The sequence below is a fragment of the Notolabrus celidotus genome, chromosome 1 (genome assembly GCF_009762535.1).
Source record: "Notolabrus celidotus isolate fNotCel1 chromosome 1, fNotCel1.pri, whole genome shotgun sequence".
NCBI classification, from domain to species: Eukaryota; Metazoa; Chordata; class Actinopteri; order Labriformes; family Labridae; genus Notolabrus; species Notolabrus celidotus.
In genome coordinates, this window is record NC_048272.1 from 16,594,661 (window position 1) to 16,621,957 (window position 27,297).

The 27,297-nt window shown below is 39.7% G+C and overlaps 1 protein-coding gene across 2 annotated transcripts in view; it reads left to right on the forward strand.

Annotated features, from left to right (window-relative positions):
• Positions 1–27,297, forward strand: part of LOC117828701 (chemokine-like protein TAFA-2) — a 141,731-nt gene that overhangs the window by 65,779 nt on the left and 48,655 nt on the right. For both annotated transcript variants that reach the window (XM_034707073.1, XM_034706320.1), the window contains one exon: positions 22,196–22,308. In XM_034707073.1, coding sequence (XP_034562964.1) covers positions 22,197–22,308 — 112 coding nt within the window. In that variant the 5' untranslated portion in view covers position 22,196. The remainder of the gene's footprint in view (positions 1–22,195; positions 22,309–27,297) is intronic.

Here is a 27,297-nt window from a genome sequence, read left to right on the forward strand (position 1 = left end):
CCCAAAATATAATTTATAGTAAAATCTTATTGGCTGGACTTTAAGGGGTAAAACATCTCATGATGGCATTATCTCCAGACCACAAGTTAAATTCAGTGAGCAAGTAAAGGAGCTGCAGTTCCTAAAGTGTCCACTTGAGGCTGACTTCACAAGCAAGTTAAAGCCTGTATTAAGATGCCCATTTTCACAGTAGAATCAAACATGTTTAAAGCCTGGTGGACCAAAATGTTTGGTCTCTACACCTTTTTTTCTCATGATAACTCAACTCAATTTGGCTTTATTTATTTAGCAATTTTCATACATACAAGCATACAGCCCAAAGTGCTTCATAAAAGAACAGAGAGACAGAAACATCAGAAATTAGTTAAATAGTGAAATACCAAGTCATTAAAAAAATCTTAAAAATAAAATAAAATCAATACAGTAAAATTACTGAAATAAATAAAGCTAGAAAGCTAAATTAAAAATCAGTTAAAGTTATATTATATCAGAAAGGTCAGATGATAATATAATATAAATTAATAATGATATAATAATTATATAAATATAATATTAATAATAATAATAATAATAATAATAATAATAATAATAATAATAATTGTTCAGGTAGCTCATTGGTTTTTGTTATAATAAGGCTCAGAGTTATGTGTTATTAGGCATAGTTGGGGGCGTGGCTGATTTGACTATCAGATTGGCAGCTGTTTGCCGGGCAGCAAGGCCTCAACTCCACCTCTGTGCTGGTATACACAGAGATATACACTATATACACTGAACAAAAATATAAACGCAACACTTTTATCTTTGCTCCCATTTTTCATGAGCTGAACTCAAAGATTTAAGACTTTTTCTATGTACACAAAAGGCCTATTTCTCTCAAATATCGTTCACAAAGTTGTCTAAATCTGTGTTAGTGAGCAATTCTCCTTTGCCGAGATAATCCATCCACCTCACAGGTGTGGCATATCAAGATGCTGATTTGACAGCATGATTATTGCACAGGTGGGCCTTAGGCTCCCCACAATAAAGTTCACTTCAGTGTAAGTCAAAGCAGCACTTCCAATATGGCAGCAGCCATTGTTGTACTTAATAGCGCCTCTTCTGAAAACCAATGGGGACGTCACCAAGACTGCGTTCATTTGTTACACAGTCTGTGGTTGGCTCATCTGACAAAAATACTTAATCTCGTTAAATAATATTATCAAAAATGCAGATGATGAGACTCAGAAGACTATGAAAGTATTCTGAGTGATTGAAACTCTGAATAACCCAGTCCTGTAAAACTTTAGACTGAATGTAGGCTGCCATACGAGTTTGCTGTGGTGTAAAACTGAAAAATAAAGAATAAGCAAGTCTTCTTATTGAAAAACCAAATCCAATTTAACTGGCGAAACGGTAAGTATGGCACAGCCTTATTCTTCTCCACACTACATGGCTTCACTCCAAATTGGTGGAAAATGGGTTAAGCTGCATATTTTATCATTCCCGAAACCAACAAGGAATTTTAGAAGATGTATTTTTGGCAAGATGTTCATGCAAACTCACAAAAACAAACACACATACATTAACTTAACAATACACTGTACCCTGTAAGAGGATTATCACTCCAGAATATTATATTAGGAGGAAGATTTCTCCTTTTTTGGCAGTTGCCTTTTAATTATATTTTGTCGCCTCTCTTCTGTTTCACGTTCACACATTATTGCTACCAAAGTCTAAAAGTAGCAACCCCCTGCAGAGCCAAAAAAGCATAAATGTGCAATGCAGCACATAACTAAGACTCGTGTAAGAGTGTGTCAGGAGAACACAGCGTTGGTGCTTTGCATGAAGTAAAACTAAAGTTCTAAATTGCTCTGAGAATTAGCTTGTCCAAACATGTCAGACGACTCAGTTAGACATCCAATTACATCGTGCTGCTCTCCGGGGCTATCTGCTGTAACAACTTTTATTATCTTCACTCCTATGAAAAATGAATCCAAAACATTCTGCAAAATCCTCTCTAGAACTGGTGAGGGGTCTCCGGGTTGACGTGTAATCCTGAGTTTGTTCATTTTTTTATGGCACCAGTCACGACAGTCTGGGACCCTCTCCAGCAGCTCAGGAGAAGAACTGGATAAGTGGCAGTTGCATGACAACTCGCAGTATACCGTGTTTCAGTGTGTGTCAGCGTCATTGTCAGGGAAAGCCTCTCATTGTAAGCTATAGTACATGAAATCTCCATCTCAGCCGGAGCCGCCCCTTCTCTGCTTTCTTCCTCCTGCCAGACGCTGATTAGATCAGTTTAGCACGGTGGCATCGAGCCCAAACGCCGCCAGAGATGCAAATTTTGTTTTCTTTTTTGTGGCCTGCTTGCCCTTGTTGTTTTCTCTGTCTGCGTTTTGTCATCTGGCATTTAGTTCTTCATGGGTGACTCACTTGCATGGACAGTGTTTTTACCAGATTAAGCAGCCTTGTTCTCTTTCATGCTCTCTGACTGGGCTCCTCTTCATGCTCTCTCTTCCCGTTCCCACGCGTTGTGCTGTGCATCTATTATTTATGAATGCATGCAAAGCTACTTCTGCTGAAGCAAATGGAACGGGAACCCTGCCTTGCTCCAGTGTAAATAATGCATTTGGCACGAAAACTTGCAGCCGTTCAAAGGTATGGGTGGACTCTGGGAGAGAAGTGTTGTCTTGGAGCCTCGTGAATATAAAGCCTGTGTTCCAAAGTGTCGCCCTTTAGAGTCTCTGGCACACAATGAGCTGTCCTAAAGGGGGGCTAATGAGGTACAGTAGTCCAAGTTATTTTTTCCTCTCTACACTTATTATGATGCAGAACAGAGTCTAGCAGCTCCAGCTCCAGCAGCAGCCGCAGCAGCATGGGGACTCATTATTTAAGTGCTACTGTGACTGCAAAGGGTGGCTTGTTTTCCTAGAAAGCTCTGCTCTGCCACAATCCACTCATGAAAGTAGCAAAACAAGCTAATCTTGCCTCTGAGAGCAACAAAACAAACTTTCTGCTCCCAACAGAGAACAATCAGGACAGCAGAGACTCTTATCGATGACCCAAAACTGATTGAATTGTAGTGGATTCAGGAGCCACAGCCCCTCCGGTCTGCATTAAAGCAGAGGACAACCCTGCTCCCATTCACTTTGCCAGGAACCCACTTTATTAGAACCTTATTTCTTTTAACAGCTCATCTCCAGAGCCGAAATTGACCTATTTCAGAGGCAGTACAGTAAGTGCTGAGGTGCAGTGAATAAAAGGGTGACATCATGAAGCTGTCACTATCCTGAGAGGCACACAGCAGTCAATTTAATGTGCTGAATATAGGACAGGAAAAGTTTAATTTCACCGGATTTGAAGCTCCTGGAGCAGCGCTGGCAAAGATTTGGTTTCTGTGTTGAAAGGAATTCAAAGTTCGGGTCGGAATATAGCAGAGAGGCGGGTAAATTATAGGTTTAAATGTAACAAGCTGCAACTCTGTAAGCTGCCATCAGGGGTAGAAAAGAGAGTGATTTATGGAACACTAGGTTTTTAACATTTACTTCTATGCAGAAGTGCACCATTGGGATGTGAATTCTGTGCAATTGAAACACAATGGTATTAAAAAGAAAGAACTTAATGTGCATGTGATGAGCATTTATATTCAAAATGAGAGCTCTTGTCACATTAAATGTCCTGAATGCAAGGAGCATACATTCACAGCATCTAGAACTTTCAACTACTACCATTTTGAAGTATTTTCAATTTAGGGGGTACTGTGAAAATGTGCAAAACTCTGCTTTCAGGCAGAAACCTTGTATCTCCATATTTCATTATTTATTTATTTGTGCCTTACAAAATGTCAGTCAATGAAAAGCATTAAAAAGAGCTTGTGATTGAATCCTGCTCAAAGTTTTGTTATTTAAAAGCTGTATTTTTGGAGATATGTGGTTTTAGCCTGACAGCAGTGTGCTAATACTATTCATACTGAAAAAAGTCAAATCTTAACAGGTGTACTTCTCTGATGTCTTGTCTATAATATTTCATTAGACTCAATAAAGGATATTCACAATCCAAATCCAGACAAACATCTTATTTCAAGATATTGCAGATTAAATATCAAGACCGTGAAGTGAGTAAAAATATCTGCCGACGCAGTCAGCTAATTTTAGGATATTTTTCAGGATAATGTCATATTTCAAGAAACTTAACAAGTAACATTTTGCATACTGCAATAGCAGATATTTTTACTCATTAAAAGCGCTTCAAGCTCATAATATCCTGAAATAAGATGTTATATAGCTGTACTTTTTATATGAATGTGACTTATATTAGCTCTAATGAGAGATTTTTGGCAAGAAATAAGACAAACACACTTGCCAAGAACTGAGGTATTTGCACATCAATTACACGTTATACCGTCAGACAGTTTGACCATAGGTCAAAGATTTTACTCTTACTGTGCACACCTTCTACATTTTTTATACACCCATCGTAAAGGGTCATTCTGAAATTTCTACACATGTACAGAATAAAACATGGCATCTCTTGGATGACTGCTCAGTGCTTTCATGTGCCAACATTCTAATTGATGTTATTTTCAAACCAGGCAAGAATAAGCAGTGAATTAATAAATTAATGAAAAGAAAGCTTTGTGTCTGGACATTTAGTGTCCGATAGGAGTGTATCTTGCTCTGGAGAGAGAGCTGCTCCTCTACTAATCAAATGACAGTGAGAAAGATATTGAACCTCAAAATGCTCCCAAAGGCACCGCCATCGTTGAGTGAGTGTCGTTCTTTCTGTGGAGATTGTCTCAGTGGACAGGTTAGCAGCCTCTGCCATCTGTACGAGTGTGTGTGTGTGTAAGGGGTGACTGTGACATGTAGTGTAAAGCACTTTAAGTGGTCGGAAGACAAGGAAAGCACTCTGTAAGTGCAGTCCATTTGCCATTTACCATGACACAGAACATGGATTATAGAGACCTATTTCCCTTTTTGCATATTTTATGATGCTGTGTGTCTGCGAGGTCGGGCCATCATTGGGAAGAACTTGGGTAGTCTCCATTTGGCAAAGGATCATCACAGTAATCAGGTTGCAAACACTCGATCTGTCATTTTTTTTGCACTATCATTGTTCAAAATTGAAAAATGTACACATAGAAAGGAGGCCCGATGGTCTGTCTTGACCCTGTTGAACTGTGAATAAGTTTGCAATGTTGACTGCATATAAAAATGGATGACAGATGCCTCCTCAAGTTGTAGCAAAGTGAAACCAAAAAACTTTTGCTGTCATCTTGTGCTGATGACGTCATTTGGAGCTAGAGTAGAGATCAGCTAGTGGAGCTGCCATATTGATGTTTCCTCCCTTTAAGACCCAAAACCCACATTTAACTCAAGAACAAAGCAGCAAACTGTTGACAGCACGTCAGGTTTGTTTTTTTACTTATAAAAGTTATTTTTTATAAATATCTCTTTCACATTTCTTTTTATTTATTTTGTAATAACAGTAAATAAAAAAAGAAATGAAATCATGTACTTCAGTAACTCTAACTAACTGATTTTGTTGTGGAAAATGTGGATTTATTCTCTGGACTCTATGTCGACGTTGAAAACCCACCCAAACCTCCTCCTTGCAAATAAATGTAGTGTCTCATTTGCTACAATAAGTTATCTGTGAACATTATCCAGGCTGAAATGAAGTCATCATCACAGAGGGATCAAGCAACAGTTCAATTTCTATATACAAATGTTGTATTTAGGAGGGCAGAGGTGTGACGGCAGGAGCTTGTTTCACGGTTGCTTTGTCTCCACTTTATCTCCAGATTTCGGCCTTTATCTCTCTCTGCCCTCATTTCCTGTCTGCTTCTGCACCGCCCACTATCCAATAAAGGTGATAGTAGAAAGAACAGTCATATCACAAGAGTGACATTATAACAAGTAATGTCATGACAGCAGGACTGTATTAGTCTCTGTCTTGAAGCTGGGAGCTGAAATGCTCTTATAATAAAATGTAAGCTCTCGTTAAAGGTCAAAAAGGCTTGTCCATAGAATCCTTTCATTAATTTAAAATTACAGTATGTGAAGCCACTGTTTCTGAAATCATTATCAGTGAAGTAATTCACACCACACCAACCATAAAACTTATATTGTATTTAAAAAATATGAAACTCAAGGCTGTTTATTAGAGGTTTTACATGCATTGCAATCTTGTCAGAGAGGTTAAAGAGGGCTGCAGGGAGCAATCAGGACTGTTTATGTTATTCTTGGAGGGGAAAATTCATGTTTTATTTTGGAGGAGGGAATACTTCAGCACCACACTTCTCCTGCAAATCATTGAGGGGCAACATTAATTCCACATACGAGGATTGTTGCTGTGCTGGTTTAGTGCTTTGTCATTGTACTCGGGCTTGATAGTTCTTATCTGCTCAGGCGCTCGTTGGAGCTTAATTGTATGAGTGTGAGGACCTGAGTGAACACTGTTTATTCTGGAGTGACTTATATTGCTTTAAAGCAGCAGAATAATTTTCTGCTTCGGTACACACATTGTTGGATGAAATGTGGAAATAAAGCTTGGAGATCCACTTAGCATTACTTTGATCTTATTACAGCTTATGCCAGGCTCATGAATTCAGTTTATGTCAGAATACTGTTCACGCCTCTGAATATTCATTTAAGGCGGTGGTACAGACGGCACACGCAGGCCAACACAGCATTCTGTGTCTGACTCCATATCAAACATGACAACATCGCTGCTGCTGCTGAGGGGAAAATAATTTGGAGAAATAACTCCAAAGAACTTAACAAAACTGTCTCGTGTTTAAAATGCAAATTGCTCAAAAGTGTCCACAAGATCATAAAATCTGTGAGCGGGATATTAATGCAGCCACGGCAGCATTTATCACCACAATTTAGTCTCCGAATTCTGACTGAGTTTTAAATTTTGCATGTGATTATTCTTTTGCAGCTCTGCCAACATTCATGAAAAGGATCCTCACTCACACCAAACTTCAACAAGAGGCACAAAACCCATAGAAATGAAAATCTGTGACCTGACAAACATGCTATGTTAGTAACTGTTCTGCAGACAGGAAGGTTTAGCCCACTCAGGAACACATAAAACAGGCTTTTAACATTTTTAAAGGACTGACTCAATATTTGTCCAGCTGTCTCCTCAAACAGGAAATGCACAAGGAGCACTTTCAAATGGAATAAAACAGCTGTAATGACATAAAACAACCGTAATCAAATATTATGATGTGTAATTACGCTCATGAACAAATCAGTGTGCCTTGAAACAAATCATCACAGGTGGTTTTAACAGTTTGTAAATGTGTTGAAGAAATGAAAAGTATTTTATTCATTGTCAGCACAAGGTTTTGGGAGTTTTCAGCAGTAACTCACATATTTCATCAGCCTAGTCAGTTTTCTCAAATGGGATTCAGAGAAAATTGTTTGCATCAATACTATAGAGCGTATTTCAAAAAATGGATGACATGACAGCTACCCAAAAGAGAAGCCAAAACATTCATCACTCCCCTTTACCACTTCCCTTCATACATACAGGCTGCACACAGACATCTTGCCCCACCCCGTGTCTGTCCCCCTCGTGCATTTCCAGCTGTCTTTATCAGCAGAGTGTTTTCAAATAGTCATATGTTTTTGAGCTGCATGTTGAGAAGGATTGTTGGTGATGACGTATCAAAATGATTGAAAGCAACATGCTTCCTTTCTTTTACAAGATTTTAAAACCGCAACAGGAGGAGTGTTATATTAAACTGTGCGTTAGTGGAGGGAGAGAGACAAACAGCAGACTTCTTAATCGATCACAGATGCTGTTGTTCTCTAAGATGGACAAAATAATAAAAATAGCAGATTAAATTTATAGCTGTTGATTTTTATCATGCCAACATGTGTGATTTTTATGGTTTCTTGTGATCAGTGATGTTGTGTGATAAGAGTGATCATGTGATCAGCGTTATTGTTTTGTTTTTTCTGTGATTAAGTAATGGAAATTTTGATTACTCTCGAAATAAATACACACATTACTTTTCATGTCATGCAAAATGTGAAGAATATATAAAGTGATGGTTCTTTTTTGTTACAGTTATATTTATATTGTCAATCAGAGGCTCAAGACTAATTATTTACCTACTTTGCAAACACCAAAAGATCCAACTGTTTCACATGTATTTTGGGGAAGAAAACCTGTCTTATATTTGGACCAATATGGTTATCATAATTTTTTTTGTCATATATTTTGGGCATTTTTGCCTTTATTGACCTGACAGCTGAAGAGAGACAGGAAATGTGGGGAGTAGAGAGAAGGGGGAAGACATGCAGAAAATCATCGAGGCCGGAAGTTGAACCAGCGACCTCTGTGATGAGGACTATAGCCTCTGTATATGGAGCGTGCTTAGACTGCAGGGCCACCGGTGCTACTAATATAGTTATTTTTATTCAGTATTTTTCCCACCGGACATTCTTGATGATGAAATCTCTATCTGCTGAGCAACAGTACATGAAACCAGCAAAAAAGTAGATACTGGTCAACGGACACTTTGCACCTCATACTCACACAGTCACAAGTAGCCTAAAATGTACCAATCCAATACAGCAGGTAAAGTTTAACTAGATTACAGTGAGTTGAGTGTACAGGTGTGGGGTTAGGGGAAAATTTTCATTGTTGCAGCAGTCCATGGGACCACAGTAAAGTAATCTTTGGTCCCATGAACCAATTTGTTTTTTCATTCCTCCGACTCACTGTTTTTGGCAAAAGTAATGTTTTTGCTACCTCATATTGGTCTGAGCTTCAAGGTCACCTAAAACTGGATTGTTTCATTCGATTGGAGCATTTTAAAACTAGAATAAAGGATCATCTGATCAGCTTGGTCACATGTTTTACTGCCTAACACTGCTAATTTATTGATTGACCTAATAGTTACTTTTTATTGTTTGTTATTTTGTCTTGTTCTCTTTGTGAAACTTTGTATGCTTCTGTTTTGGCCAGGACTCCCTTGTAGAAGAGACTGTGTATCTCGATGGGAATATTCCTGGTAAAATAAAGGTTACATGAAAAATTAAGAATTAAAAAAGGCATAATTTTTTATTCAATAACTTGATTAATGGGCAGAATAATCAATAGACTACATAATGGATCATGTTTAAAATAATGGATTACTGCAACCCTAGTTAAGAATGCTATTACTTCTCAATCTGCAGCTCTTTTGGTCAAATTGGTCTTTCTGTGTCCACACACTAAAGGAACTAAACCGTTAAACCTGACACTATTAGTTGTCTTGTTTGAGGTCTCTTACATTTTCAACATCTGATAAGAGTTTTCCTTCAGCTGTTTATCAATGAAGAATTTGAATTATGAAATATCAATTTAGGATTTCCAGACTGTGATTGTTGAAACTGTCCTTCACCCTCCCATTTTTGTCAATTAAAAATTAACATATCTTTTTATTTGCAGTACATTATAAAGTACTGAGCGATGACTTCTGATGTGAACATAACAGCACATCAACGATCCATTTCCCTCTTTTGAATTTCTATGCAGCCCTCATTGAGATGCTTGAATGGAGATGTACAGTGTGCCAAATGCACTTCAGAGGTTAATTTACATAAAATCTGGCTGAACAGGAAAACAAAGTGTGCTTTTATGCTGGTAGCCCTCTTTAAAACCTACTGTTTTCAACTCTTCCTATGTACCCTGCTCCCTGAGTGTGTGATGATGCAGTCGGACAGCTATCTGATCCCGCTGTGCTGAAACGTGTGTCCGGTGGCACAGAACATGCTGTGAGGACACACGATGAGTCAGAAGCACAATAACAAAGGAGATAAAGGGAGATAGGGAGGAACAGGGTGAGATAGAGGGACGAGCCGACTGTGTCAGAGGACTCCAGCTACACTGTGATGACCTCTGACCTTGCATCAGCGGGATGTTTTCCAACAGGTCTCAGCCTAATGTTGGCTCCTGGAAATAAATACTCTGCATTCCCCTGGTCTGCAGCATCCAAAAACCACAACAAGCCCAAAGGGGAAACACTGGAACATAGCTCCGCTGTGTGTTACATTTACCGCTTTTTTTTCATAACTCCAATTTTGTCAGTTAGCAATACAAACAGTGGGAGTCTGCAAGTCACATGGAGTGTGATGGCTGCAGTACGGAAGCAGAATATTCTATAACAATCCAGTTCGTAACAACACGATCTCCATGGATCCTTGGGTCTTACAATCCTTAAAATGTACTCAGTAGCTACAAACATAAGGAAGAGATAGAACCTGTAATGGAAGCCATGTTGTTCACTAGATGTCTACGAGCTGTTGTTAAATAGTGCAGAGCAGTAGATGTGTCGACTGTGTTGCTGTGGTTTCTGTGAGCTCAGCGGGGTGAGCTCTAATTGATTGGTTGAAAAACCAACAGAGGTAGAGTAACACATCGCTCCTCTCACTGAATACTTTCTGAATTTCTGACTCCGTTCCAAACAAAATTCTTCTTCATCATGTCTTTTATTATGTTTCTAACTTTCTACCCCTATTCTCCCTCTTCTTTTCCTTTTCCTTCTTCTTATTGTTTATCTAGTACATGTGCTTCTTCTACTACTACTGCTACTCAATCATCTGCTTTTACCCCTTCCATTTCTCTACTTTTTCTTCTACTTCTTCTTTCTCCAATTATTTTTCTTCTTTTCCTTTTCTTCCTTTCCTTTCCTTCTCCTTCTTCATCTTCTTCTTCTACTTCTTCTTCTGCTTTTTCGTACTTCTTCCTCATATTTCTCTTCTTTTCCTTTGCTTCATCTCCCCCTTTTACCCTTATTTTCCTTCCTCCTTTCCTTTTTTCTTTTCCCTCAACTACTTTTGCTTCTCCTTTTTGTTTTTCTTCTATTCTCCACTTCTCCTTCTCCATCTTTTTTTGTTTCCATGATCCTTTTCTTTTTCTTCCACAGCATCTTCTCTCTCGACTTGCTTTTCTGTCCTCCCTTCTTTCTCTTCTTATCTTTCTCCTTACTCTCCACCATCTTACACTTCTCTTTCTTCTCATTTTTTCTTGTCCTTTCCCCTCTACCTCTCTTTCTTAGCCCTTCATCTTCTCCTTCAATTCAAAGGTGTGTTTTGTGTTAGAAGTTCAGGCAGATGAAACTGTTTCACCTCGTCTGACGTCTGTTAAATCAGCAGTAAACTGTGACGTCACTCTGCTCTCATTACTGATGGTAGAAACATAAAAATAGATGTGCTGAATTGTTCATTAATAATAAATCAAACCTTAAAACCACGCTAAGTTTCCTCAACAAACAGGTATCCCTGCAGCTTGAAGCGCTGACCTTTACTGGATGGTAATGGATTGGAGTTTAATTCAGGTGTGCTGAAAGCAAAACATGACTCTAGGGGATCACGTAAATGACAACATGCACAGGTGTGATTCTCAAGCCCAAAACTATGCCCTGTAAATCTCCAGTGGAAGTTAACACATTGACTAGAATAGAAACCTATCAGATCCGGTGCCGTGACGGATCAGATCTGGCAGAATTTGGCCGTAAGAGAAAGTTACCTGATAGGCAAAATCCAGGGCTCAAAAATAAGCACTTTAAAGGCACCTCAGATTATTTTACTTCAACATTTGTGTTGTATTTAATAACAGATTGCCTTGGAGTGTTTGGGGATTTTTATGTCAGTATTTTTGCTCGACTTACTAATTTATCTGGGTAATAGCATCTGTACAAATCTAATCAGAGTCAGTCTGTGGGTGAAGCTGAAACTGTAACAATGGGACTAATATAAAATCTTAAATATTTAAAGGTTATTGTCCTTTTACCACAGTTGAAATTACTCCCCTGCACAAAAAAACAATTTGGGAACACTGATTGCTTTAAATAGGAAGGCCTGATTTGTGAAACATCTGGCATTTTTACGAAGGAGGATTCATTGTTAAAGAACTGAATCATGAAAACTGTGTTCCTTTAATACAGCAATAATGAGGCTATATTAGTGATCAGGGAATATGTCGCAATCAAACCTAAACCTGCATGTTGAACCCTTTTTTAAATGTCATTTATGATGTTTGAGCAAAGACAAACAACAAATGAGCGTGAGTTAACTTAACTTTTGGATTGTCTAATGTTTGATCCACCTTCTTTCTGTGATCCTGTCAGATTTACATACCCACAACATCTTGAACTCGGCTGCCAAATGAGCCATATGCTGCTCTGTTAATTGTGCATTTGATTACATGCCATGCACTATTCCCTGAGAAGTTATAATTTTGTCAGGTAATCAGTCCTGCTGAGTTAAAGCTGTCGCTGACAGCCTGTCTGATGCTCACTTGTTGTGTGATTTTTTTTTTCCCCCCATGGCTGCCAGTTGTGTAATGTGCTAATCTTTTTCTTGTTTCAAGTTATCTGGAGGATTGCAGGGGATTTGTGGGTACAAAAACACGCTTGGGGCAGATTCTATCACTTTATGGAAATGGCCAGTCCCTCAATCCATTCATGCAGGGATTTAAGAAGCACGCTCTCCCTCTCATCGCGTCATTGCAGTTCTTTTGTGAAACAGTTGTCCAGACAGCAGTGAGGACAACAACCTCGTCACACACACTGTATGATAGATGTTAGATGATGTTATTATGTTTAAGAAAACTGAAATTTGGAGAGCCGGTTTGGTTCAGCACTAAAGGTAAGCACTCCGTATTACAACAAGGACAGATTCTTCAGTCCTTGTTGTAATTAAAACCCTGGCCCTTTGCTGCCGATCACCCCCCTCTCTCTCCTCCCATAGATCTGATCTTTCAAGTACTGTACACATGCAACTACCACTGCAGCAGTATTAATACATAACAGCAGCATTGGTTAATACTATACTATAATTATACTCTGAACTCTTGAGTTACAGCCTCTGTATTGTAAAGGTTGACTTCTTTTCTCTGTAATGTCTGATATCTTATAAAGTAAACTATTAATGAAGTAAACAAAACAAAAAAATGGATGAATGTTGAAAGAAATAAAAACTCAGCCCAATAATGCTCAAACTAAGATAACCTTGTTTGAAATTCTAGTGCACAGCTGTGTCCTTATCCATGGGCTGCAACCTTTGGAGAACCCAGCCTTCTTAGTCTGCGTAGACCGGTCAGGCTGAACTGAACTGAGATGGTCTGGTCGACAGAGGATTCTCTGTTTAGCCATTCTTGCCCATACGCTAGCGTCACATAGCAGTGACCCTAATGTCTTGCAATGGGTTTGTAGCTATGGGTAAACTAATGTGGCTAAATACCTGGAACCGCTAGTGTCGCGTAACTAATACAACCATCACCAACATTTCAAAGAAAACTTCAAGTTCCAATTCTTGTGTCTTTTATAACAATCGTAAAGCTTGCTTTTGAGTTAAATCCAAACTATAATTTAACAGTGCGCACCAATCAAATAAAATGGTAATACAAAGAATTATGGGATATGTTGGGCTAGAAGGTTGCTCACATCCTCTTCAACCGTGAAAAGTAGGACAAATTTGTTGGTCGCATTTGGAGAAGCTTTCAAAATGGGACAGCCTTCGACGCCCCACAGTGATGCATTCGGTCTTCAAATGCAGCCTTCAAAGGCTTCAGGCCCTAAATTGAGGCACAGCTATAGAGAACATTGGAGAAACGAATAAATCATAAACATTGTCATTAAACTGATGATACAACCTTAAGAACATCTGGGATTTGAATTTTCTTGCTGAATGCAACACCAAAAAAAAGTCTGGGATGATCTGATTCACAGCTGGTATACATTGATTAGTGTCTCACAATGTAACATCACAATGTAAGATCAGGTTTTAATTTCTATTAAAAAAAAAGGGAATCTGGATGTAGGGAGCTGTAACTGAATCAGAAAGTCCCATTCATGAAGACCTTAATGTAAGGTTGATTTTTCTGTGTTGTTACTACATTCCAGCTATCTCCATGTTTTCTCTGTTAGTGTAAAATCTGTTTCGTGTAATTGAGGAATTCTTGGCCTGGGGCATGACTGCTGGCACACAACACGCTGTGTGTCACACTCAGAGAAGGGGTAAACAAAACGCTGCACAGAAAAAAGCAGCGTTGGTTTTTGTTTTGCCCTCCAACCAGAGCGGCCACCTCCAGCTCGTCCACTCTGTGTCATGTATCACAGCTGTAAACACACTCTCTGACTTAGTGCTCCCATTAATTCATGGCTGCCACCAAACAAAAGGTGCTCAGAGGGAAGTTTGTTGTGGGAAAGATGTGCGTGAGTGTGTGTGTGTTTGTGCACATTAATTTGTCAATTATGTCTATCTGTGAAGCCATTATCAGAGAGGAGGCTGTTTCCTCAACGAGGAGCCCTGAGACTCACTAATAACAGAAAGAGCAGCAGATCAAAGGCTGCCAGGAGTGTTATGTTGCTGTGGTTGCTAGGAAACTCTAAATTTGCCAGTAGTAGGATATTTATATAATATTCACTGATTCCCCCAAAATAACAAAGTGGATGAAGTTAAACACGACCAAGAGTTTACAGTCATGCTGGTGTTTACTTACGGCTGTTCTTCAGCACAGCGCTTCTTTTTGAATACCAATATTGGTGTGCTTACAAGCTACCAATCATGATGCTAATACGCTTTTTATGGTCCCCATGTTCATCATTCTGGATATTAGTATCGGACAGATCTCAAGTGAAATGCATGAACAGTTGCTGCAGATGGCTGATCATCATGAGTGGAGTGTCTGTCTGTTAAAAAGGATGTTTTTCTTGGAGCTATTGCCAAAAGTTGCCAAGTGTTAGCGTAAGTGTCATGATGGATTAAGATTTGGTCTCTGTAGATGATATACCAAAGACTACAGTTTAGACCAGAGTTTCTTGAGATGAGGGATGTGCATAATCAGTCAGTTAAACTTTTGGCAGCAATAATCAGCTAATAGTCTGTATATACTAGCGTTTTGGTTTACTGTAGGTCTGAACGCACGTCAAAATTACATATTGTATCTTTAAGATAACAATGAAAACCAATTTCTTAAATGTGAAATCTTAATGTATGTGCTCAATCACACTTCTGCCATCTAATATAATGCTACAAGCGTCAAATAGGTATGTACAAACCTTAGACTGTATAAATAATGGACGTAGTATCCGTGACGTCACCCATCTGTTCCTGAGCGCTGTTTTGAAGCCAATTGTTGGCGGCAGCCATATTGGAAATGCGGAACTCAACCAAACTCAGTGTGAGATAAAGAGGCAGGCTTGAGCCTCCATCGCGTTAGAAAAAAAGAGACTGCTTGCCGCTTGGTACAAACACAAAAACTGCAACCTCTCTTGTTCGTTAGCAGGCAAACTTCTAACTTAGTAAATAAACTGACAAATAAGACAGCTTACATTTTAATGGATGCACCTTAACCTGAGATGAAGTACACACTAAGCAACAAAACTTTTCAAAGAACTGGGAGCTTATGTATAAACTCTCTATCCCCCATGCTGCAGGCAAGCTGGTGTGAGAGCTGTGTCTGGGCAGCTCCCTCTGCTGGCCACCAATGGTAATTACTCTCCACCGTCTTAAAGCAACAGGCAGCCTTTTTTTTTTACAACCTGGATGTAAACAAGCACAGATGACCGATGGCGTCTGGCAGCATGATGCGGTTTGGCAATATTTTGATTTAGAAAATTAAGATAAAGTTAAGCTGTGCCTAGTTAAACTGGCATATGACCAGCACAGACATGTGAATGTAAACCAAGAAGGAGGACCAAAGCCTTTCGTGCTAGCTCTGCTTTCATTAAGCATTCTCTGCAAACCAATTTGCCATATTTTACACACAGACTCCCGTGTGTAGTTTTAAATAATTCGTGCTCAATTTTGGCAGGTTTTTAACTTTAGATGAATCAATCACTCTGAATTCAAAACTGAAGTGTAAAAAAGTGGACAATTCATATAAAGTTTGAATGTGTTAAGCTCTTTTAATTGACCATATTAACACAGTGGCCATTTTTCTCTGGAATCACACTCAGGGTGGAGTTATTGTTTGTCCACACCATATCAACTGATCTAAGTGATTTACATATATAGTAGTATATACTGGTTTTATTTATATATCCTAAGCCTTATTTACATTACAAACATAATTTAAGTTGTCAAGGTTGATTATGCAGGCAACACAAAACGTCAGGCCAGGTCTGATGAAGTTCTCAAAAAGTAAATAAGAATTAAATTAAAGTATAAGCTTTGTGTGAATCCTTATAAAAATGAATTTGAAAGTTAATATCTGAGGGAATATTAAATGTGCAGGAGGTTTTCAGTCCTGCTGTGGACAAGCCAGTGAAAACGACTTGATGCAAAACTGATCTCCATACTAAACGTGTGTGTGAAGGAGTGAGTGTGTGCATATGTGTGCCGGCAGCATGTAAAAATCAGGCTTAACCTCCCTCTAAATAGGTTTACCCTGATCAGGCCATTTTGTGATGAGCCACCTGCTCTCAGTGCCACATCCATCAGGTGGAGTAATTTTCCTGTTAACCAGCTCCAACAGGCCACCTGAACACGACCAGACACAAGATGGAAATTGTAGAATTAGATGCTCGAGTAGATTTAAATCATGTTTAGAATAAAACCTGGCGTCCTGCTGCCTGACGCCAGAATCTACACTCTCAGACATTTCATTTTCAGCAAGCAGCATGCACTCAAATTCCAATTATATCTGGAGTTCAGCTGTCAGAGTAGATTTATTAGTTTTCTCATTTTCTTCTTATCATGGACTGCTAAAAAGTTTAAAAATGATGGTGCACAGAAGGTGAGAAATGAACGTGGATCTGACTTTTTTTTTAAGTAAACAGAAGTAAAATTGAAGTTAATACACTGAGAGTGAGATGGACCCTCGAGCTGGTCTCATTAGAAGTCCTGCGTTTCAGTGTTTGATACATCTGGTCATGATAAGGTCAGGTGGTGCAGGTGCTGTGTTAGTTTTGCAAGAAATATTGAGTACAGGTGAAATATTGTTGCTAAGCGAAGAGAGGAGATTCTGCACCATGTTAGTACTTGAAGCTTCACATATCTTTAAAGTGTTTATCTTTTCTCATGGAACATATTGCTGATTCAACTTTTCAAGAATCTAAAACCCTTAAAGTTGTACATCCATGATATGTTATTGTAGCAGATCTGCCTCCTTGCTTTTGTTGGACAGTTTGCCATCATCCACCTTACATGAGCTGTTTGCATGGGCATCATTTTTATGCGATCATTTGATATCAATCAAACCGTGTTCCACTCTGTAGCAATGCACCTCTGACGGTGCTTTTAACATCCAAATACTTTTTCATTGACCTAAAGGTTGATTTATACTTCTGCATCTCCCCTACACAGCAGAGGCTGACGCGGAAATGAGCACCACATACTTGTGCGTCGATGTGTCTTTGTCGCACAGCAATTCTCAGCCGAAACGCTTGAGGGCAGTGCGGTCTCTCTGATAGCCGGTCACCTGCTTCTGGCCTGCTACGATCTCTGTTCACATTTCCACAGCGATACAGAGCGTGTTATGTTAATCTACAGCTGATACATGTTGCCGTTTATCATACAGACATGATTACATGAAGAATAGAGAGGAGGGCATGAAATACACAGCCAATGTGCGGGGATCCCAGAAGTGCTGTAAATGCGGGAAATACAAAGCCGACCGAGCGGACCACAGTACTTGCGGTTTGGTCGATTCTACGGGTAGTTACATTTTGGAGGAGGTGCACTTCAGCTACGTGCGTAAGTCTCTGCGTAGAGCTCTGCGGACCTCCAGCGTAGGCTATGCCATCCATTTGATGCAGAAGTATAAATCAGCCTTAAAGAGCAACCCCCAACATCTCTGAAGAAATATAAATCTGGAACATCTGATGCCTTGTTTTCATTGTACACAATTGTCATAAGAAACTGGAGCAGTTACCTTGAAATTTGAGTTTCCAGATGATGTAGAGCAAAATTACCGGATAAGAAAAACAACTCAGCCCTCACCTTTGTCTGGGTGTTTGTGAAGGTGTGTCCTTGTCTTTTTAGTCGCTAACAAACAGCAGAATAATGCCCCAAAGCTGCTGTGTTGTCAGATACAATACCAACAAGGGGGAAAACAAAAACAGAGCTTATTTTTAGAAAGCCATTGTACTGAAAAAAATAAGTCTATGATCTTGATTTAAAAAGTTGTGCTGCCAAATTAACCTGTTAGCTTTGATTAATTAATCAGAGAAAAATAACATCACCCCTTGATCTCTACTTCTCCACCTGTTGTGAGGAAAGGCACTCTCTCCAAACACACACATAAAGAGACACTTGTCCAAACTCTACATGCATTGATTTACGTACAACCCTTCCCGTTCCATTGGAATCTCCTCCTGTGGCTGTTTGAAGTTTGTAAAATGTTCCGTTGTCACTCATGACCACGTTCTTTGGTCGCTTTGAGAGAAACTCAACTTCTATGACTTTTAAAACTCTGCTGATGAAGAGAGAGAGAGAGAGAGAGAGAGAGGGAGAGAGGGAGAGAGAGAGAGAGAGAGAGAGAGAGAGAGAGAGAGAGAGAGAGAGAGAGAGAGAGAGAGAGAGAGAGAGAGAGAGAGAGAGAGAGAGAGAGAGAGAGAGAGAGAGAGAGAGAAGGGGGGTTAGGCAAGCAGCTGTGCAGAAAGCAGTGTGTGTGGGGGGGTAGTTTGGGAATTTACACTTAATAAGGTCAATATATGGTACAATTAAAACGTGGAAGCTAAGTAATAACTATCCTTATACAGGGTTATGCAGTATGTCTACCTGTAATGCAAGTTTCTCATGTTATAAATATATGCAATTAAGAGCACTTAATTAATCACAAAGCCTGTAATCATTTAGGTTAATTTTTTTAATCGCTCGACAGCACTATTTAGGAGACCAAATGGAAACAGGCAATTAGAAGTGAGGCAATGAATAAAGCAAGATAATTAACACAAAACATCAAGGTAAACGGAAACTGAGACAGACTGATGGTATTGAGTTCCTTTTTGTGTAAATGTTAAACACTAAGATAACACGCTGAAATCAAATGTTTGAGGCGTTTTATCAGCATTACTTGGGAGTATATAGTGGCACAGATTGTTTCTCATCTGTTTGGTGTGGTTTTAGAGTGACACCTTTTCTGTTGATGCTTAGATATGTGTGTCCTCGCAGGCTTGTCTTTGATTGACAGGTGTCTCAGACTATCACAGAAAGCTCTCAGGGTTGATGCTTGTTTGCCTCACATCAGATCCAAACCTTCGCCAAAATCTTGCATCAACACCTGACAGAAACAGGCGTCGACCAAGAACCTGGGCTTTAAATCATCCCTTTAGAAATCTATGTCTGAGTTGTCTATATTTTGAGCCCTTACGATGTCCAGATTGCATCAGCTCGTCTGATACTGTACAGAATTAGAGCCTCTGGTAAGATCTCCCTCAGCTCTTCCTCTCAGTACAAAGACAATCATAGCAAACATCCGCCTTCAGATGTGTGCCTCTGCCAGATAAGCAAGAGTTAATCTCTTTGCGTGAAACCAAACATTTCACTAATTTGAGTGGCTGCAGTGTAACAGAGTTCAAAGCAGAGCTGTGATTTGCAATTGCTTTTTCACAAGAGAGGATAGTTGTGTTGGCAGTAAGATGAGCCGCTGATTGCATTGCCACTCGGCTCTCTGCAGGCCTCTCAGATGGAGATGCAGAGTATTACTGGACAACAGCCCCTCCGAAAGTACATGAAGATTATAGAACTGAGCACATTAAGACGGAGCACACAAACAGCATTACTCACCTCCCAGGTAGCAGGATGACAGCTCGTGGGAGAGGAGGAGACAGAGAGAGTAAACAGACTTCATTTGTTCTCGCTCTCTCCACAGTTAAATTGGCATTATAAATTGCAGTGTGTTTATGCAGGGTTGCCAGCTCTCTCACTTGTGGTGTGAGACGAACGCATTCAGCTTCTGTCTCACGCTGCTCAAACAAATCTCACACTAAGCCACAAAGCCAATCTTTCACGAAAAAATATATTATGTAGGTTATCAGGCTTCACTGCACAGGAGAAGTCTGATTATCAGTCTTTTGTCTGCATTATGACCTCAATATTGTTCCATAGAATATTAAACGGAGCAGAAAAACATACATTATGCATGACTTTAGTTGAAGTAAATAAATCAAGTTTACAGGTAAAGTTTGGTTATGTATTATAGGCCAATTTTGAAGTTGCCTTTCGGACCAATTTATCAGATTCCTGCAGCAGCAAAAATGATACATCTCCAAAGACTGCACTAATGCAGGTGGCACAGCAGTGGTAACTTCATTAATTATTCCAAACTATTAATTATCCCTGACACAGGGACAGGATCAGTCAGGATCTTGGGGATCTAATTCACTCTCCTTCTCCACTTTCCAGAGCTTCAGACAAGCAATCCATTGCATACAGATTACATTTACACGTTACAGTCAGGTCATTTGTAACACAGCACATCGGATCACCAGGCATCATCCAGTCCCGAGAATTCACAGAGCTTCTTATATCAGATACATATCAGGTTTTATTAGGCTACATTAGATGTAATTTTACCAAGAATAACACTAAAATTACTATTTTCAACTGCAGTAGTGGTACATCATCTTTTTGGATCCAAGTTAGCTTTGCAAATGAATGGAGTTTTATTTTTAATTCAAGAGAGGTCAGGGCTCTCAAGTCACGCATGTCAACCTGTTCACATGCTCACACGCCACACTTTGTATTTCTCAAGCAGAATAATTACTAGGACAATGCCAACCCAAGTTGTGCCGCTTTTCCTTAAACTGTGGAACAGGTAGGAATCAAGTGGGTTTCCCGTAGAGTTCAGAAAGAGCCACGCACCAGCCAATTTAAAAAGAAAGAAAGAAATATAGCTACCCAACAGCCAATCAAAAAATAGCATCCCTGTATCCGGATAAAACAACGCAACAATGTTACGTTCCAAAGAAAAGGATGCACATGTGCAATGCAGACTGACCGCAGATTAGAAGATGCAGGGAGCCCCGTATCAAATGTGTACAGTCATCTAGTCAATTGATTTCGTAGAATATTTACTTAGCGAAATTACTACTTTTTCACAAAAATAAAGAGAGCTAGGAAGAGATTAAGAGAGAGGGCAGTGAAATTGTTAAGATAAAGGACAAAATAAAGCCTATATAAATCTGGATAATTACGATGAATACAATCCGCTGTCAAAATCTCACTCTAAACTGAGTTCAAAACTTGAGAACCCTGTAACACTGTATTTTACATCAATACACATCTAGAATTAGTTCTTTAATACGTGTATTTGAATATATAAATAAAAAAATAAACTATCTTCTATTTTTGTGAGACTTTCTACAGATACTTTCAGGGCTAGCTAATTTACAGCTGTAGATAGTGAGCTAATTGCTAGCATGACAGACAAACAGAAACATGCAAACTATTTAATTTCAACAGGGCAAAGAGCTTTCATTTTTTCTTCTTTCTGCAATTTTTACTGAAAACTGTGCAGATTCATTCAATAAAAATCTATGAAGATGGAGGAAAAATATCTATTCTGACTAGCTTGCTAACTGACAGATAGCAAGCTGGTTTGCTTGGTTGCTAACAGAACAATGGGTTCACACAGTTTTTCAGAAGTTTGCGTGTCATGAACTGATTTCACAAAACTGTCTCTATATTAGTCTTTTTCTGGAAGAGTTTTTAGATGGTAAACCAACAGAGTTCAAAGTTTATAGGTGGTAAAATGAATGTGCAGCACAGCTAATTTGTAGCTTCCTCCATTTTAGTCTGTGCTTTCTGTTGCCTGAGGTTAGCGCTGTCAAGGCTTCCTGAAATCTTAACACTGAATTTTGATGCAAGTGTTGACCCTAATATTAAACTTGATGAGCTTGAAAAGGTTTATTTGTCCTATCTGGAAGAAAACACGGTCATGCTTGTGAGATACTCGGTCTAAATAGGGCTGTAACTGATATGTGTTGTGATGGTGTTTATCCAAACTTCCTGACGGCATGCACCTGTGTATGTCTCACAGCAGGCTTATCCCTAACGCAACCAAGGCATCCAGTTTAAGCTCTGTAGATCCAAGCTTTGTGATTTCAGGAGTTACTCTAATTGACTACCTCTGACTGCCAAGCTAAAGCTCTGGGAGCTTGTTGGCATGCGCCCAAACGAGCCAGCCTGCACATCTGAGTGTTTGTGTGATGTAAATATGGCTGACCATCGATGTTTTTTTTTTCTCTTTTCTTCTCTTCCAGAATGCAGGAGAGGGACCTCCAGAGTATGTGCAGAAAGGCGCTGCTGCTGACCGTCTGTATGGTATCTCTCTGGGGACAACTGACCAGTGCATCGTCACACAGAAGCCACATAGGTACAAAATCATTGTTATTTTTCCAGCCCAGAACAACCAAAACCTGCTACTTTTGGCTGATCAGCAGCTCCACTGCAGGGGCTGAGGGTTAAAGATAAGTACTTGTGTAATATAATTCATTCATTTTTCTTTGTTATTCGTCTTTGCCCAAAAAAAGTCTAAAAAGGGTGACCTAGAAAAGTGATTTAATGTATTCAGGAGAATAATGGGAGCTTTTGACTTCCAGGAAGGAAGGAGAACAGACGGTAGCAGAATCAAACTGTGGAAAATACATCAGCAGGAGAGATAATTATAGATATTTTACGGGCATTAATGGCTTTTATAAGAAAACTAACAAACATATGTAGAATTATGCATGCAGCACCCTGGTATTATTCCTGCTGAACTGACTTTAATAACCATTTTCTAGGGAAGATAGATCATTATCTCACACATTTTTTTCAGATTTAATTCTCCTGGAGATTTTAACCTGCAATCCCTTCATCTTTAACTATTTTTATAGACCTCTTATACAGACTATTTTCTCTTTTTTGCCACTTTATATCTCTGCATGTGTTGCTCCCAAAACAGAATTTGACAGCATTAACAGCCTTTTTGTTTATCCTTTACAAAAAACTATCGCAATAAAAAACACATGATGGAACTTTTACTCATTATTAAATTGTAACACATCATGTGTTGGATGATTTGTCGAGAGTTCTCCCACTGACTGTATTTTGGATACATTTCCCTGGCTTTTCGAGGAAGCAGACATTTTTAGTTGAGCTTTCTCTGTTTTTCTGCTCATCAGTGCGGCAACGATGGACTTTAAGGTTGTATTTTATTTTGTGCACATTGAAGTGAAGCAGTTGGGCGGTCATACAAGTCAGGCCTCACCTGGAAAAATAATACCAGCACAGTTAGTGTGTGCATACTTGTGTGTGTTGGTGTTTAAATGTTTGTGTGTGTGTGTGTGTGTGTGTGTGTGTGTGTGTGTGTGTGTGTGTGTGTGTGTGGTGAGACATTTCAAAGTGATGTCCCTTAATGGAGCGATGGCCTGATCCCCGAGTGTAACGGTACAAACTGTGACTTCACATTGAGATAATGAGCCTTATTCCACTGGAGGACGAACAGCACACGATGGCTGGAAGGGAAAAACAACTCCATGTTATCAGGGAACAAAATCACAACCAGCACACGAGTTTGATAGAGCGTCAGAAATCCAGAGCCATGACGGGTTAGACAAGACAGGGAGAGGATGCTTATTGGTGTCATGAAACAAGTAAGGGATAATATATAGTGAATGTATAGTGGAGGCTTATGCAAATTAGTATCCCAACTAGGTGGGTGGGATCCAGGCACAAACTGGAGAGGCCTTGTTTTGGCATATTGATTTAAAAATGATCATTCAGAATTTGTTTTATGCCACAGTGTCAACGGCTCAATATGCTTTACATTGAGGATACAAACATAGAAAAACAGTAGATACACCCAACATACATCAGACACAACAAACAGCAATCAAACAAAAAGGCAAGTGTTGCCGCACATGCAGCCAGTCACATCAGTCATCATATTTACATGCACACAGTGTAACTTTTCATACGCTCTGGAAAATAAGGTTCTGAGTTTAGCTTTCAAAGTAAGGACAGCTTTTATGGATCTGAGGTCAGCAGGCAGTTTGTTCCAGAGAGAAGGGCTGCAGTAACTAAAAGCCCCTTCAACAGAGTTTGATCTGACTCTAGGTACGGTTAAAAGTCTTCCACCTGATGACCTAAGGGGCCGGGTCGGGTTATAGCCTATGAGCAAGTAAGAGATGTACTGATGAGGTGAACCATTGAGCGCCTTGTGGACTAAACGATTTTGAAAGTGATTCTGTATTGAAGAGGAAGCCAATATGTGCTGTTGTGTGGCATTAAGAAAATAGACAAATGTTCAGAAACGTTATTGAGTTTGGAAAAGCTTCTACAAAGGTAAAACTTTTCAAGTCATAAACAAAAAGTTAAATCTTTGTCCAAACATTTACCTCCAGTATCTCAGTTTTTTTCAGTTTTTGAGATCTTCAGAGCACTGTTAAACCACTGCCAACAGTTGTAAGTTTTCCATCTTTACACATCTTTGTGTCTGATATTGTGAGACAGCAGTACTTAAATGGAGGGCAGAGAAGGTAGTTGTAACCGCTGCAGAGGGAGACAAAGGCAGAGACATGATGTCAAAATATTGCGATTACTATCTTGCATGTATAAATGTTGAAGTAAGTGCAGCAGAGCCACTTTGAAATCATTGATAATGACACCTGTGGGATGCTCTTTTTGATAACAGGAAGTATAAAATGTGAAAAAGGTCAACAAGCTGTAAATGATTGTGAGCAACTTTTGAGTATGTATTATGTTCACTCTTGAGTAGTGTGTCTAATTTGTGTTAAAAGGTCAGTATGCATATCAGGAAGCTTTGAGTGTATCGCTGTGACCTTTGTTCTACGTTCCTATGCACAAAGGAGCTGGAAGAGCTCACCTTTGCAACAAAAGGGCAAGGTGAAGAAACAGCTCCATGGAGATCTCAGTTGACAAAATATAACTTATGAAACTTTGATAGTTTGTCTTTCACCTCGGGAATCTTAATTAGCAGTGGTGGAATAAAATCTTGTTGGCATATGTTGTACTTCATATTCAGTATAAAATAGATTCATATTTCCACTTGTCCTTTTTCTTATTAATATAACTGAGGAGCATGAGATAACATATTCTTTCATAGTTATAAGACACTGTTGTCCACATACTGTTGTGTTAATAATGATGTGTGACATATTGTGTTCTTACATGACGATGCCTCCATGCACAAATGAAGTATACAGTATACTGTATAGATATAGTTTTTAAAGTTTGAGTAGCCTGCAGAGTCCTGACCTCAACTCTGTCCAAGACCCTCAAATCATCTGGAACTTCGACTTGATCCGGGCTTTATCGCCCACACTAATGCTGCTGTGGCTGCAGCAAGAGGCCAAATCTTTTTCTCCATGGAGTGCAGACTTTTAAAGCGGCATATGAACGGTTTGGTTAATGTGCTATGTTCAGCTGAATTTGCTGACTGAACTTGGACTGTGCTTAAATAGCCCTTTCTCTAGTTTTCTGACCACTCACACAGCACTTTTACACTATATGACACTCACCCATTCAAACACTGATGGCAAAGGCTGAAATGTACAAATCATTTACAGTCTCCTGGAAATATATGCCAATGGGAGCAATTTGGGGTTCAGTGTCTTGCCCGATGACACTTTGGTGTGTGGACTGCGAGAGCTGGGATCAAACCTTCTGATTTAGAGACAACTGACTCTGCCACTGAGCAACTTCCACCCCTTATTCTGGTGTACTACATCTCTACGTCACTCATGGGGAAACACCTAGTTGCAACCTCTGGTGTTGAAAAATGAAGCCACCGTTAAAGTGCAAAAACTGCAGTTCCGGAAGTGACCACTAGAGGGTGGCTGCAAAAGCAAATGAATCCTCATTACAGCTCATACTAAAGAGCCCTGAATTACAGAATTAATCCTGTTTTCAGCATGGAACCATAAACCTTGTTGGTCCCAAGCGTCTTAATTGGTGGAAACATACAAGGGCAGAATTTTTTTAAACATCATCTTACATTTATGAAGCCTTAGAGTTATGCATAATTAGGCATACTAGGACAGACAGGTGAGTGTGTTGTAGCCGTATGCTAGGCAGCAAAGCTAAGGCATCAACTCCACCTCTTTGACAGTGTCTAGATTCACCTGGAATCAGTTGGAGTCAGTATCTAAAATATGGCGCCATCTTTTGGCTACATAACGCCCTTTACAGAAAGCAACGTGTGACGTCACTGAGACTACATCTATGATTGATAGTCTGAGTATCACATTTTTACTTTATCACAGTCTCATGATTATCTGATCATTTTGTTGAATATTTTCTGAGCACCTTTGATAACTGTGGACTGACTGTAGAGTGCTTAATCCCTCTTGTTTGACGGATATGTCAGACAGGCCGTTTAACCTTCAAGCTTATGACGCCATCTTTGCTCTTCCTCCCATCCTCCATCTCTCCTGGTCTGTGTGCTTATTCCTGTTGATTTATTAAGAATGAAAGAAAGAGGGGGCCAACACAAGCAGCCCGGTCCCCCCTGTTCTCCACGGGCCACACTGACACTTGGGTAATCACGCAGTCCGTCCCCGAGCTACGGAGGTCACATCAAGGTGGGCTCTGATAAACAAACCTCTTTAGCCCCTCTGTTTATTGAGGTGGGGGGCTTTGCCAAAGCAATTGAACCTTTCACCACAGCCTGAGTGAAGCATGCTGAGCTCACTGCACACACACCAACACACACACACAACCCCTGTAATAAGACCACTGCATCCCCCAGAGCACCATCTGCATTCATTAGCCAGTCATGAAAGAGTGGAGAGGAGGAGAGAGGGCGAGCGGAGAGTGATCTGTGGAGGGAGAGCGAGTGTGATAACAAGTACCTTTCGGCTGTGCAATTTGTTTTGGTCCTGTCGATTGGATTTAGACTGATGGTGTGCCTGGGTCAAACAGCGGCCTCATTACTCAGCTATTTAGATACTTGGTCACTTTTTTCCCCTAACAGTAACTCGCTCTGTCTCATTTGAAAAGCAGTAATCAAGCTCTGTCTGTGGTTTGTTGGTCAGTGTAATGCGAGGGCAAATGCTGAGATGTGGTGAGGAGGAAAACAGGCGTGAAAAATACATTCCCTGCTGAGGCTGTGTGATGGCGGCGGCTCTACTTCTTCTTTCTCAGATAAAAAACGCTCTAAGCAGCGCCGTTTACAGGTCGTAAACTCTGTTACGTTTTTTAAATATGAGGCATTAAGCCGCATAGCTCACGGATAGCTCCACAAATTGGAGGCAGAATGACTTTGGAGCTCAGGTTTAAATCAAGGTCCCATGTTATATTCACAGAGACACACAAACACGTATACACACACACACACACACACACACACACACACACACAC